This window comes from Falco naumanni, chromosome 10 (genome assembly GCF_017639655.2).
Source record: "Falco naumanni isolate bFalNau1 chromosome 10, bFalNau1.pat, whole genome shotgun sequence".
In the NCBI taxonomy this organism is placed as follows: Eukaryota; Metazoa; Chordata; class Aves; order Falconiformes; family Falconidae; genus Falco; species Falco naumanni.
The window spans coordinates 3,324,328-3,336,459 of record NC_054063.1 but is presented as its reverse complement, the minus strand read 5'-3'; the positions used below and the strand labels follow the sequence as shown (position 1 = coordinate 3,336,459).

The 12,132-nt window shown below is 50.6% G+C and overlaps 1 protein-coding gene across 6 annotated transcripts in view; it reads left to right on the top strand.

Annotated features, from left to right (window-relative positions):
• TSPAN4 (tetraspanin 4) overlaps positions 1-12,132 on the top strand; it is a 442,443-nt gene that overhangs the window by 223,895 nt on the left and 206,416 nt on the right. For 4 of the 6 annotated variants that reach the window (XM_040608032.1, XM_040608035.1, XM_040608034.1 and 1 more), the window contains one exon: positions 8,982-9,061. In XM_040608032.1, the coding sequence (XP_040463966.1) occupies positions 8,999-9,061 (63 nt within the window). In that variant the 5' untranslated portion in view covers positions 8,982-8,998. Of the gene's footprint in view, positions 1-8,237; positions 8,260-8,326; positions 9,062-12,132 lie in introns of those variants that run through there. The other 2 variants (XM_040608036.1, XM_040608031.1) reach the window with 2 other exon arrangements.

The following is a 12,132-nucleotide window of genomic DNA, read 5'->3' as shown; positions in this document are numbered from 1 at the left end:
CACCGCGGATGGTGACTCCTTCCACCGCGGATGGTGACTCCTTCCACCGCGGATGGTGACTCCTTCCACCGCGGATGGTGACTCCTTCCACCGCCAGTGGTGACTCCTTCCACCGCCAGTGGTGACTCCTTCCACCGTGGATGGTGACTCCTTCCACCGCGGATGGTGACTCCTTCCACCGCGGATGGTGACTCCTTCCACCGCGGATGGTGACTCCTTCCACCGCCACAGCTGCGGATGCGTCCGGCTGGGGCTGCGGCCTTGCAAACGCTGCGTTTCTCATGCTTATGTACAGTCCCGCTCGCAAAAGCATTTAAATGTGTGCTTCCTCTTTGAGTACATGGCTATGTCTACACAGTGCAAACTGGGGGTGAGTACTTGGCTGAAATGGGCTTTCCGAGACCTGATTCTCAGAAGTGCTGAGCGCTGGGATCCCTGTGCGGGCAGTGAACGCGGCAGGGCCTTCATTGCTTTGAAAATGGAGCTGAAATGTGGTTACGTGAACCTTGCTTCATGCTCATGTGCTTGCAGAACCCTAGCCCCGTTTTTAAGGATGCGAGACAAGAAAAGAATCCATTTTGAATCTTCAAGGAAAAAATCCATGAAGGTGTTAAAAGACAGACATTAGTTAAGCAACATTAATGAATCTGCGTTTTTCAAAGTAATTTTTTTTTGTTTTGTTTGCTTCTGCTTTAAAACACCTACTTCCACAAAGCACCAGAACTGTGTAGTTTAAAGGTTTTTGTGTCTGCTGTATATTTGACAGGAAGATCCTGAGTACCACGTGTTTCACGTGCTGTTTCTTTGAACATCAGCTGATCTATCAGGTTAGAGAAAGTAACCTGATTTTAAGAAAACTAGCACATAAATTGCATTCGTGCTGCTAAAACCTGCTGACACTGCAAAGATAGGTCTTGACAAAAATTTTCTTTGGGCCACAGCTCATCTTGTATGGGGTGTCAGATGGATTTTTTATTTCTTTTCTTTCATTCTTTATTACTGAGGGCATTGGCAGAGGAACAGGGCTTCTGCTTCTCCAGGAGATCAGTGACTGGCACTGCTTGTCTTTCATCTGCAGCAATATTCCTCTCTGTCCAGGACTTTAATATGCAGAATTTGCTGGAGGAGCAGGGAATCTCCCTACTTAAAATTTTTATTATTGGACAAAAGAAATCGTTAGCGAAGAACAGGATGACAAAAGCCCAGAGGGCACAAATGGCAAGGGAGGTCTGTGGTGCACAGGGTTTTAGGGCCCAATCCCAAGTCATTTTTTAAAGAGATTTTTTTTTTTTTTTTTTTAGTCTGACTAGGCACCAGCTCTTCTGCGTGCATGTGTGCTGTTGTCACTGTGTGACCATGTAGGTGCTCAAATATGGGTGAATGAAATGCCATCGGTGTGAGCAGTGCGCAGATCAATACCAGCGTGTCAGAATGCAGAAGCAGAGGTGACAAAGACAGTTATGCAGATGAGAGCACGTACAAAGCAGTGAGGTGTCTGCAAAAGTAACTTGTGCACAGGCTTAAATAAAGAACATTGCAAATCATACCCAAAATATTTTCTCTGTGTCTATGATTATGTTATTTCCATAGCAACTAATTATGCCATAAACCAAAGATCATGACTTCAGGTGGCATGTGAGCAGAAGGAGATGAGCTATTAAGTATTGAAGACCTTTTTTTTTTCATGCAAATTTCCTTATTTATAAAGAAAAAAACCCAGAGACAATGAAAAAAAACCCCACAAACCCTGAAGTCTGCTATATAAGTGAAATTGCTTCTGACTGGGATATTTTTTTCAAAGTTTTGTTGGAGGCATCAGTAAATCTTTAAAGGAGTTGTGGGTACAATTGTGAATATCAAAAGATCTTTGTATTACCTGAGGAAATCTCTAGAACATTTGACTTTCTCCTCTTGCTCATGCAATCCGGGGATCAAGCGCCTGCCAGCAAACAGCCTTTTTCAGTTATTGAAATTGCTAATAGACAAGCAAGAACCCTGGAAATAAAAGGGAAGGTGTGGGATCTTCTTACGTATGCAATAAGTTTGAGGTTTCAGTGAAACATACTCTCTTCTGCTTGAGTTGCTAAAAAATATGTTTTTCTTTCTACAATAAAAGAAAGGGTCTTGAGAGATCCTCAGCTTACGTGGTAATACCCCTTGAGCTGGAGGACCTGCTGGGTGGTTGATTTACATGTTTCTCCGGGGGCTGCATTGATGTGTCTGCCTTTTGGTTCAGGAACTGGCTTTATGGCTCCAAGTTTGACCCACTCACGTGTCTCTTAAAGCCTTTGGCAACACGAGACAGCACAGACTCTTTGCACCATGAGGATTTTTAGGAGAGAGCAGGATCTAGGGTTGCTGCTTCTTTGCTCTGTATGGGCTGTTAGAAAGGGGACTGACATGCAGGGACACTGCCATCATATTCCCCATTGCTTAGCCTGTGGATGGAGATGCAGAGAGGCAATCGTACAGCACTGGCTCAGTGCCTAGGTCCCCCAGTCATGTTCGTAGAATCGTAGCATGGGTTGGGTTGGAAGGGACCTTTAAAGGTCACTAGTCCATCTGCACTGCGTTGAGCACGGACATCTTCAATCACGTCAGGTTGCTCAGAGCCCCATCCAGCCTGGTCTTGGATGTTTCCAGGAATGGGGCACCTACAACCTCTCTGGGCAACCTCTGCCAGTGTTTCATCACCCTCATCATAAAAAATTTCTTATATCTAGTCTCAGTCTGCCCTCTTCTAGTTTAAAACCATTACCCCTTGTCCCGTCACTACCTGCCCTTGTAAAAAGCCCCTCTCCAGCTTTCCTGTCGGCCCCTTTAGGTGCTGGAAGGCGGCTGTCAGGTCTCCCCGGAGCCTTCTCTGCTCCAGGCTGACCAGCCCCAGCTCTCCCAGCTGCCCTCACAGAGCGGGGCTCCAGCCCTCTGACCATCTTCATGGCCTCCTATGGACTCGCTCCAGCAGTTCCGTGTCTTTCTTATGCTGGGGGGAGTCCAGAGCTGCACGCAGCGCTGCAGGGGGGTCTCAGCAGAGCGGAGCAGAGGGGCAGCATCCCCCCCTCGCCCTGCTGCCCACGCTGCTGGTGACGCTGCCCAGGACACGGGTGGCTTTCTGGGCTGCGAGCGCACGTTGCTGGCTCACGCCCAGTTTCCACCCACCAGCACCCCCAAGTCCCTCTCCGCAGGGCTGCTCTCCATCCTTCACCCAGTATCGATACTGGGGGCTGCCCCGACCCCGGTGCAGGACCTGGCACTTGGCCTGGCTGAGCCTCAGGAGGTGCAGGTGGGCCCACTGCTGGGGCTTGTCCAGGTCCCTCTGAACGGCATCCCTTCCCTCAGGGTCGTCACTGCGCCACTCAGCTTGGTGTCACCTGCAGACTTGCTGGGGGCACGCTCGGTCCCACTGTCCGTGTCACTGGTGAAGATACTGTTGTACCAGGCGGGACTGAGCAGAGGCTGCAGACCTATGCACGAGGTTGTCATGTTAAAAATCTTGTCACTCTCTTTTGCCTTGTGCTTTTAGTCATTCATATTCATGCAAAATGAATATACAAAACCAAACAAATCAAAGACTCCATCACAAGGGTGTTTTTCTACTAGCCAAAACAGCCAGCCTGGCCCTGAAGGTTGGTTTACCCTCCAGGCAGAAGAGGTAATGTTTCTCTTAGTCTTTGGACCAGGTATGTTTCTTACAGAGCCTGCATCACTGAATCCAGCATAACTAAACGGTAGCTGCAAAGAGTGCACTGAGGGGAGGGAAGGGATTGCTTGCTAGCGACGTTGCTGAAGAAGGGGACAGGCAGTGCCAAACAGTTTCAATTAATGCTCTTACGTGGTGATCTCTGTGTATGTGAAAATAAAAAAATAAACATTTGGAGTTTATTTATCAGTTTATCGCCCTTAGCTGATTGTAATGCTGTGGTGTGGAGCAAAGTTAATAACATACAAAAAGCTCCCACTCTTATAGTAATACTTGATCTTAGACATTTTGTTCACTGAAGCTACTGGCAAAGACTATCATGTCTCATGTGTGTGCCTTTGCACACCCCCCTGCTGCAAAACAGGAGCAGTTGTCACAATCATACCCTGTACTTATATAGCATAGTTCAGTAATAGCTTCTAGCAGGATTTTTTAAAAATTTATTTCGTTTCATGGAACACTTCTTAACTTTTTTTATGAGATGCTCACTAACAGGCTAGTGAGGTTAATGCAAAGTGGGTTATTTTTTTAGGAGGATGCAGCAGGTATGTAGTTTTCAACACAGTGATGAGAGGCATTAGTAGAAGGAAAGGCAATGTCACTATTAAAGGACTAATGAGACTAAATTAATGAGGAGGTGAGTTAGTGGCTACATTTTGTGTGACCTGAAGGGGCTGATGTTTTGTGATCATGAGAGTTAAATCATGGAGCAAGAAGAGAAAGCAGCATTCAAAATGGATAAAAGGAAGGCTTGATCTAAAGCGGTATCGAAATACCCGTTGGTTTCAGCTGATGGTTCCTTCAGGTCCAGAGGCGTCACACGCAGCAAGGAGTGAGGAGGGGAAGCCCTGGACATGGAACAGGGAAAGGAGCAGCTGGGTCTGGAAAAGCACAGTGCCCCAGAAGAGGAGCCAAGGGCGATCAGGGGGCTGGAGAGGCCCTGGAATCAGCTCTCACCCAGACCATGGGCACAGGCAGGTTCTTTCGGGATCCTCAGAGGACATTTTGACGCTCTAACCATTGCTTGAGCTCAGAGCATGTGCACAAGGCTCGCTCCAGCCTGGGCAGCGGCGGTGGTGCCCTGGGGAGCAGGGCTCAGCAGCACTGCCCGGCCTCGGCCGCACTGGGGGCTCGCTGCTGCCTGTGCCATAGGCAGCACACTGCGGGCCTCATCCTGCTCGGCCCGGGCACCTGCGACACCTTCAAAGGAGGAGCGGTGCTGTGCCCAGCCTGCCCATGGGTAGTGGCCGCCCGCCCCGCAAGGCGGCGTGGGGTGGGCAGGCAGCTGGAGCAGCAGCCACGGCAGCAAGGGCAGGGATCGGGAGCAGGTGGGGCGAAGGTGGTCGGAGCGTGGTGCGGGGCCTGCGGTGGCTGCAAGCACAGGGCAAGGTGGCAGGTGGGAAGTGCGGGCTGAACAAGTAGGTGCACGTCTGCAGGTGACAGCTGAAGCCATGGATGAGGTTGTTCTGAGAAAGGGTGTGATGGGTAACGCAGCTGATGCACTGCTGATGCCCAAAGTGGTTACGGTTCATAGCCTGGAGCTCATCTGACATCGTTAGCGCTGCCTCCCCCCTTCCAGGGCTGGCGTGTTGGCTGGGGACACTGCACGGTTACCAGCCCTTGCTCAGAGCGGCAGGGACAGAGTTGTTACAACGTAAATGGTACCGTGCCACCAGAATCAATACAAATTGAACCTCTGCTGGCGAGCCGGCACGGTGCTTGCTTTCTTGCATAGGGGAATCGATATGAATTGGCCACAGGATAGGAATATGCAGTTGGGGAGAGAAAAAGTAGATGGAAAGCTGAGGTGAACAGAGGTCGCTAGGTTCAGGCTGTGATTTTAGGCTCAGTCGTTAACAAAAAGTTTTGTGAAAGCTGTAATTCATCTGCCCCTTGAGTCATCCTCGTGGCAGTAACGGCCCAGCGACACAGGGCTTCCGAGGTTTGTTCTTGGTTCACGTAGGTATTACTTTATTATAATGGCTTAAATGTTGATATGGGTCCCAGCATGTCCCTGCCCCTTTCATCATCCACTTTCCACCAGGGATGGGCGAAAGCAGAGTACATCAGCTCTTTGCCTTTTATTGCTTTTCACCGGTTCCCGTGCTCACTCCATCATACAAGCACACCATCCCAGCCACGGTTCACCTGCCGGGGCAGTGTTGCTTATCTCAAGGATTCCCCATTTAGGCGAGCCACTCTGACTGGGTTTCCTAGCATGGAAGATTTAATGAAAGAATGATTCTGGAGCTGTATAATATCTGTATCCCAAATGACTCTGTTTCTAATTAGCTGTTGATGTTGGTGTGAGAAGGAAGAACAGTGATGACTTGAGAGCTGAATTTTACACTGAAGTGCCTTTGAAATGTGGTGTCAATGAGCGGTGCTGAGGGATGCTGGTGAGAGGAGGCTGGGGTGAAAGTACCCTTTATTGTAAGGGTCCTGTGGGATCGCCACCTTCCTCACGCGTTTTTCTGCGATCAATCTGAAATATGCCTACTGAGTGTCGATGTTTAGTATTTGGTATTTAAAAGCAGCATTTAGAAACTCTCCCTGCTACCTCAAATCTTGGTTTTATAATTTATTCCACCAGTATCAAGGACTGAATTCTTTTGGGGACTGATGATTTCTTCCCTTCAGGAAAGGTGAAATCAAGTGATTTCTACCCCCTTTCTTACCCAGATAGCAGTAAGTGAGCTGATTCTGAGCCTTCAGATGTCTAGTTTACAGTAAATATGCCAAATTGGCCTCTGTAACTGCTTGTAGTACAGTGGGCACCCTTGTTAAATAACGATTATCCGACTTGACAATATTTCAACGTAATCTGTGTACAGAGCTGTACCCAGTTTTTCTTTTTACCATTTAATATGGAGCTTCGTGCAGAGGAATTTCTGCGTACTGACAGGAGACATAGAAAATAATTGAACCACTTCGGCGTTTCCATTGCCAAACTGGTCTAGTTGCCATACAGACAAGCAGGAAGATTGGAGGCAGAACTGTTTGGTGCCACAGGAAAAATAAACGGTGTATTGGAAACTCAGAGCAAGAACAGATCTGCTTGCCTGGGACCGTCTGGGTGTCCTAGGAAAGGAGGACTCCTTCCTGGGGACAGTCTGTACCGCGCAGGAAAGGGAAGGAGGGCAAACGGAAGAGCGAGCTGCATTGTGGCTAGGAAGTAGCTCTGTTCTTAGGGGTAGGGAAATTAAAAAGTGGAAGAGTTGTTAAGTCACCCAAAGTTGTTGAAACAGATGGCGCAGGAGTTATTAGCCTTGTGTTTTGTGCTCAAGTTCTTCCTCTCTAAAGCTTGCACCAGGTATGCCCAGTGTATTTATAGTTTGCAGAGGAAATGAAGGGAAATAATTAGACTCTAGCTTTGCAGTTGTAAATTAACAGAATTAGAGGGCGGTTTGCAAGGGTGAGCTGCTCAGGCTATGTGCAAACCCAGCCCATTTTACTTTTGCTAATTTGTTCGTTAATTAATTGGCACCTGTGTCTCTTGATTTGTGCCCTGACTGGCAAGATGCTTCGTGCAAGAAACCCATTTTCATCTTGATTAATTCTCTGCTGGGGCAAACCTTTTAAAAAATCCTAGCCAGCCGGCTCCTCGCCTAGCTGCAGGAGCTTGCAGCCAGCATCCTGCGCCGGAGGGATGAGGGAAGGAGCCCCCATCCCGCGGGTGGGACGCGGCGCCTATGGAGGAAAGTGAGTGACTGGCCCGGGAAGCGGAGCGCGAAGGCGGTGAAGGCGCCTGGGCTCTCCCGAGGGTCCCGCCGCGGGTAGCGCGGCCTCGGGCGGCTTTTCCTTGCGGGAAAACTTGCGCGGGGCGGATTTGCTACTCTGCTGCCCGTGGGGGTGGCCCCGCCGTCGGGAAGCGCCCCCCGCCGCGGGGAGCCCGGGGCCAGCGGGGCGATACCTGGGGGGGCGGCCGGGCCGGGGGGGGCGGACAGCCGGGCTGGGGGGGGAGGGGGGGAGCCGGGCCGGGGAGCAGCGGGCGAGCTGGGCCGTACGTTTTGCTGAGCGGTGATTCCGCGGGACCGAGCGCGTCAGGCAAACCCGGGGATGGAGCCGCGGCGGAGCGGGCGAGGCGGTCGGTGCTGACCCCGGGCATCCCACCACGTACGCGTGAGGAATCCTGACACCGGTTCCCTACGTGAGGAATCCTGACACCGGTTCCCTACGTGAGGAATTCTGACACCGGTTCCCTACGTAAGGAATCCTGACACCGGTTCCTCCCGCCCGTGCCGCCGGCAGCCCGCGCCCCCCGCCGCGCCGCACGAGTTTCGGAGCGGGGAGGGGGCCCCGGGCCGGCCCCCGGCGGCGGTGGGGGGGGGGGGGGGGGTCCTGCCGCCGCCTCCCGGGCCGGGGTGGGGGGTCGGAATGCGGGGGCGGCGGGGGCGGGGGGGCGGCGGGCGGGGAACGCCATTGGCGCGGCGCTCGGAGGAGTGGCGGCGGCGGGGGCAGGGCGGGGGGTGCGGGAGGGGCCGGCGGAGCGGCGGGGGCAGCCGGTGCGCGGCGATGCGCCGGGCAGGGCCGGGCGGCGGGGGCTGCGCGGCGCGGCGGTAAGCGCTGCCCTCGGCCGCGGGGCTGGTGCGGCGGCGCCCGCCGGGTGCGTGCGGGGCGGGGGGGTTTCATGGCTTGTGCCGTCCGGGCCAGGTCACGCTGCCGCTCTGTGGAACGCGCTCGGCGGGGGGCAGCGGACCGCGCTCTCCTCCTTCCCTTCGCCGGGAGCGGGGTGGGCCGGGAGGGGCGGCTGCGCCGCCGGCGGGGCCGGGTGCCCGCACAGAAGGCTCTCTCCGGTGGAAGCACGCTGCGCCCCAACTCCCGGCTACGCAGCCTTCAGTTCGCCAACTTCGCCGCCGTGCAGCACGTGTAACTCCTTGACAGGATGGCAGACAAAAGAACAGCTGGTGCAAAGCGATAGGAGATTCGGAGCGAGGAGGAGGAAAGCCAACCGCAAACCTTTCGCCCGCACCGTCGACACCCGCCGATTGCCGGAGCAGCGGCTGCGCCGGGGCGCGCGGGGCCACCATGCGCAGGTCTAGCACCGATGAGTCGACCTACCACCGGAGCCCTTCCCTGGACAGCAAGGATTACAGTTTCCCAAATGGCGCCTTCCGTCGCTACAGCAGCATGTATGGTGGCCAGTTTGGGGCTGCCAGCAACTCTTTTTTCGGATTCCACACCAACCCAGGCCCTAAGGCCACCAAGGCTAAGTACACGTCCCCGAAGGGAAACAAGTACGTTGTCTTTTACCTGGATCTCTCATTTATTTTTCTCCTAGAACTGAAGAGGTGCAGCATGGCTCATAACTGCCTGCAGTGTATCAAGTACCTAATGTTTGTCTTCAACCTTCTCTTCTGGGTGAGTACATGTTTGAAACTGCGAGGCGGTTGCATTCATGTCTGTTTGCTGAGGTGGAAGATGAACTTGTTGCTGCTTTTGAACTTAGAAGTTTAAACTTGGAAGTTGAACAAAGTGGTGCCTAGGCGCCCTGTTCCGTGGCCTCGGTCACGTGTGGGGACAGCCTGCTGAGGGCTTCCTTCACCGTCTCCTTTCCCGGCCTTCAGCCGTGTTTCAAAACGCACAAAGCAAAAGAGCGTGTTTATAGAGGCCAGTTGCATGAATGCCTTCATCACTTTGTTCCAGTTCCTTTGGTTTCCCTCATCTTCTGTTCTCCCGTGTGCTTGCCTCTAAAGTCATGCGTAGTCTTAGAGAAATCACTGAGGGCATTCATGACTTTAAAGTCGAGCACATGCTCACATCCATTGCAGTATCGTGTATGGCACGCTTGGTACGTCACGATGTAAAAGCCTGTATCAGGAGTCTTCAAGTGATTGTTCTCTGTCCCAGTCAGTGATGGGTCCTGGCATTGCTGTTGCCTCCTGAAGACATGGCTCCGAAGGGTGGAGGGAGACCGGAGCCCTCCTCACTTCTGGGGCTGCTATGCTGTGGTGAGAGCTTATCAAATCACTGCGAGGCAGGCGTGTGTCAGCAGGATGCCGTGATGGGATGTATGGAACCGCATCTCCCCATCACCTTTGTAATAAATGAGGTGGCTGTCAACAGCAGGGTGGTGGGGCATTTCACTGCCATGAAATGGAGCACAGAGACTAAAGAAGCTCTGTGGGGGTTACAAGTGCTGTTTGTCCTGTAAAAAAAGGGAGTAGCATGATTACTAGGGGTTGGGAGGAGTAATTTCCAGTTTAAAGTCTCCCGTCCAAATTTGTGTGGGGGAGGGTCTATTGCCAGGTCCTCAGGAGGTGCCTTTAAATGCCACGTTCTTCTGGAGCGGTTTGTTAACATGCTGAGGGAAATAAGGGGTATTGTGAAGTGACACCACTTCTGTCCTGGCACTTAAGGAGGGGGTACATGGTTGCAATTGGATGTTACCGTGCCCATATTACGGGTTGTCTGTGCTCTCATGAATTATCAGAGGTACGCGGAGGGCTGTGAGTGAGATGGAAAGAGCCGTTCTCTAGTGTGCACTGCTGTACAGCTATTTAAAACCAGGCATGCTGCAGTGCTGGTGCACTGGTGCATCGGGAAACACAAAGTGCAGACAGATTGTGCTGACCTGAGTCATACCAAGGAGTCCTGATGTGATAAACTAGTGCACATCCCCTGAACCGGCATGGTACTAACCAGAGCTATGAAACACGAGGGGGGTGCTCTCTTTACACCCTAAATAAACTGGTAGAAAGAGTGCTTGTAAGACTGCAGTCTGTCTTTCAACTCTGACTTCGGTTACTTCTGCATGCCTAAATATTGTCTAATATTTATTGCAGCTTACTTCAGACCTTTCTGAAAAAAACAAACACTACCTTTCTTGCTCTTTTAAGGCTCATGTCTTTACTGGCTGTCCCTGATTGAGGTTGTAGCCCGGACAGCTAGTTGAAGTGTGTGCTGGAGAAATGCAATAGGATGCTGGAATTAATAGCTCTTTTCAGGACTATGCATGGTATTGCCACGAAGGATACTGGCTGCATTCTGATTCCTTTTACAATATTCATCTTCCACTGAAACATATGCACATGATAAGACAAGGTACTGCTGCAAGTAATGCCTGTGTGTTTACAAAGACAAGATGACACATGATAATCTTTGGCATACTTTCCACTAGGAAAGCCTTAATCCTTTGAGAGAGGTTTTTGTCTTTCCCCTGAAACCATTAAAGCTATTCTCAAATGCTTGGAGGGAGAGAACACACAGGGGTCCCAAAACGAGAGAAAAACTACATGCCAACTGGGTCCTTGTGAACCACAGCATACGAGCAAGGGAGTGGGTGGTGTCAAATACTGCAGCACAATTTCTGTTTTGTTTCCCTTTCACATGCTACCTGCACAGCAGGAGTGATTTATGATGATCATGTCCAAATGAGGTTTGCACAGCATGTAGTTATAATAGATGCAAGCTCTTCACCTTCTCACAGTGAAGAAAGTAACTAAAAAGAGATGATTTTTAAAAGTACTGGCTTAAGCTGACCTATCTTTACTAAACCCCCCAAAAATATTTCCATTTCTAGTGATCAAAGATCTTGGAATGATTGCAGGCTGATGATGTAACTGTTTCGCTTTTCAAGTTGTTGTCAGTTATCTGTCATGTTTTACTTTGTGAAATTAAAGGAGAGGCACCTCTGCAAGAAGACCGTATTTCTCTTTGCATATGTGCTCATGGAAGTTTTGCTGTCTCCACCTTTCCCCTTCACCCTTCTCTAGGCAGTTGGTTAGTGACCAACGATAGTAAGTAGGAAGAGGAATTGTTTTTTTCGTGTTTTGAACTCCAAATAAAACCTGCAGTTGTTCCCCTGTATAGAGAGTAGTCATTTCATTAAATGAATTAAATGCCTGTTATAGGTTGTTCCTGCTTTTTATTCTGGTTTGAGCAAATGCTTTGATTTCTTTCAGAAATCATATTTTCGTTTCCTTCTTCCTCTGCCTATTCATTAACTCCAGTCCATTTTGTGCATCTCTACAGCCTGTTTCCCAGTACCTTCAGCTGTCTTTCCCAAGTGTGGCAGAAAAATAGTCCTCAGCTCTGTGCAACTCCAGTGGGATCGGTGCTGCATTTCTGAGGAAAAGACCCTTTTCCAAAAAGTCTGGTGAACTTATAGGAAACAAAATCTCAAGAGACCTTGATTTTAAATGTTCCTGGCAAGCTTTATTGGATTAGGTGCGGTGCTCATGCTGTAAATTTTTTAAAAGCTGTCATATAACTGTGAAAACAACAAATTTCTCCTCCCCTTTCTGATGGTTTGAAGGGAACGCAAAGCTCCTTCATGAATGTGAGAGGTTGAGGTGCCTTGTCACTGTTGGTGCTGAATCAATTAATTAGTCCAGCCGACCTGCAGCTATTAATGTAAAGAAAAAATCTGATAGTCTAGAATAGCTCTTTTCTCCATGAAGGGTCCTGCACAAATTGCTCTTGGTGCATTT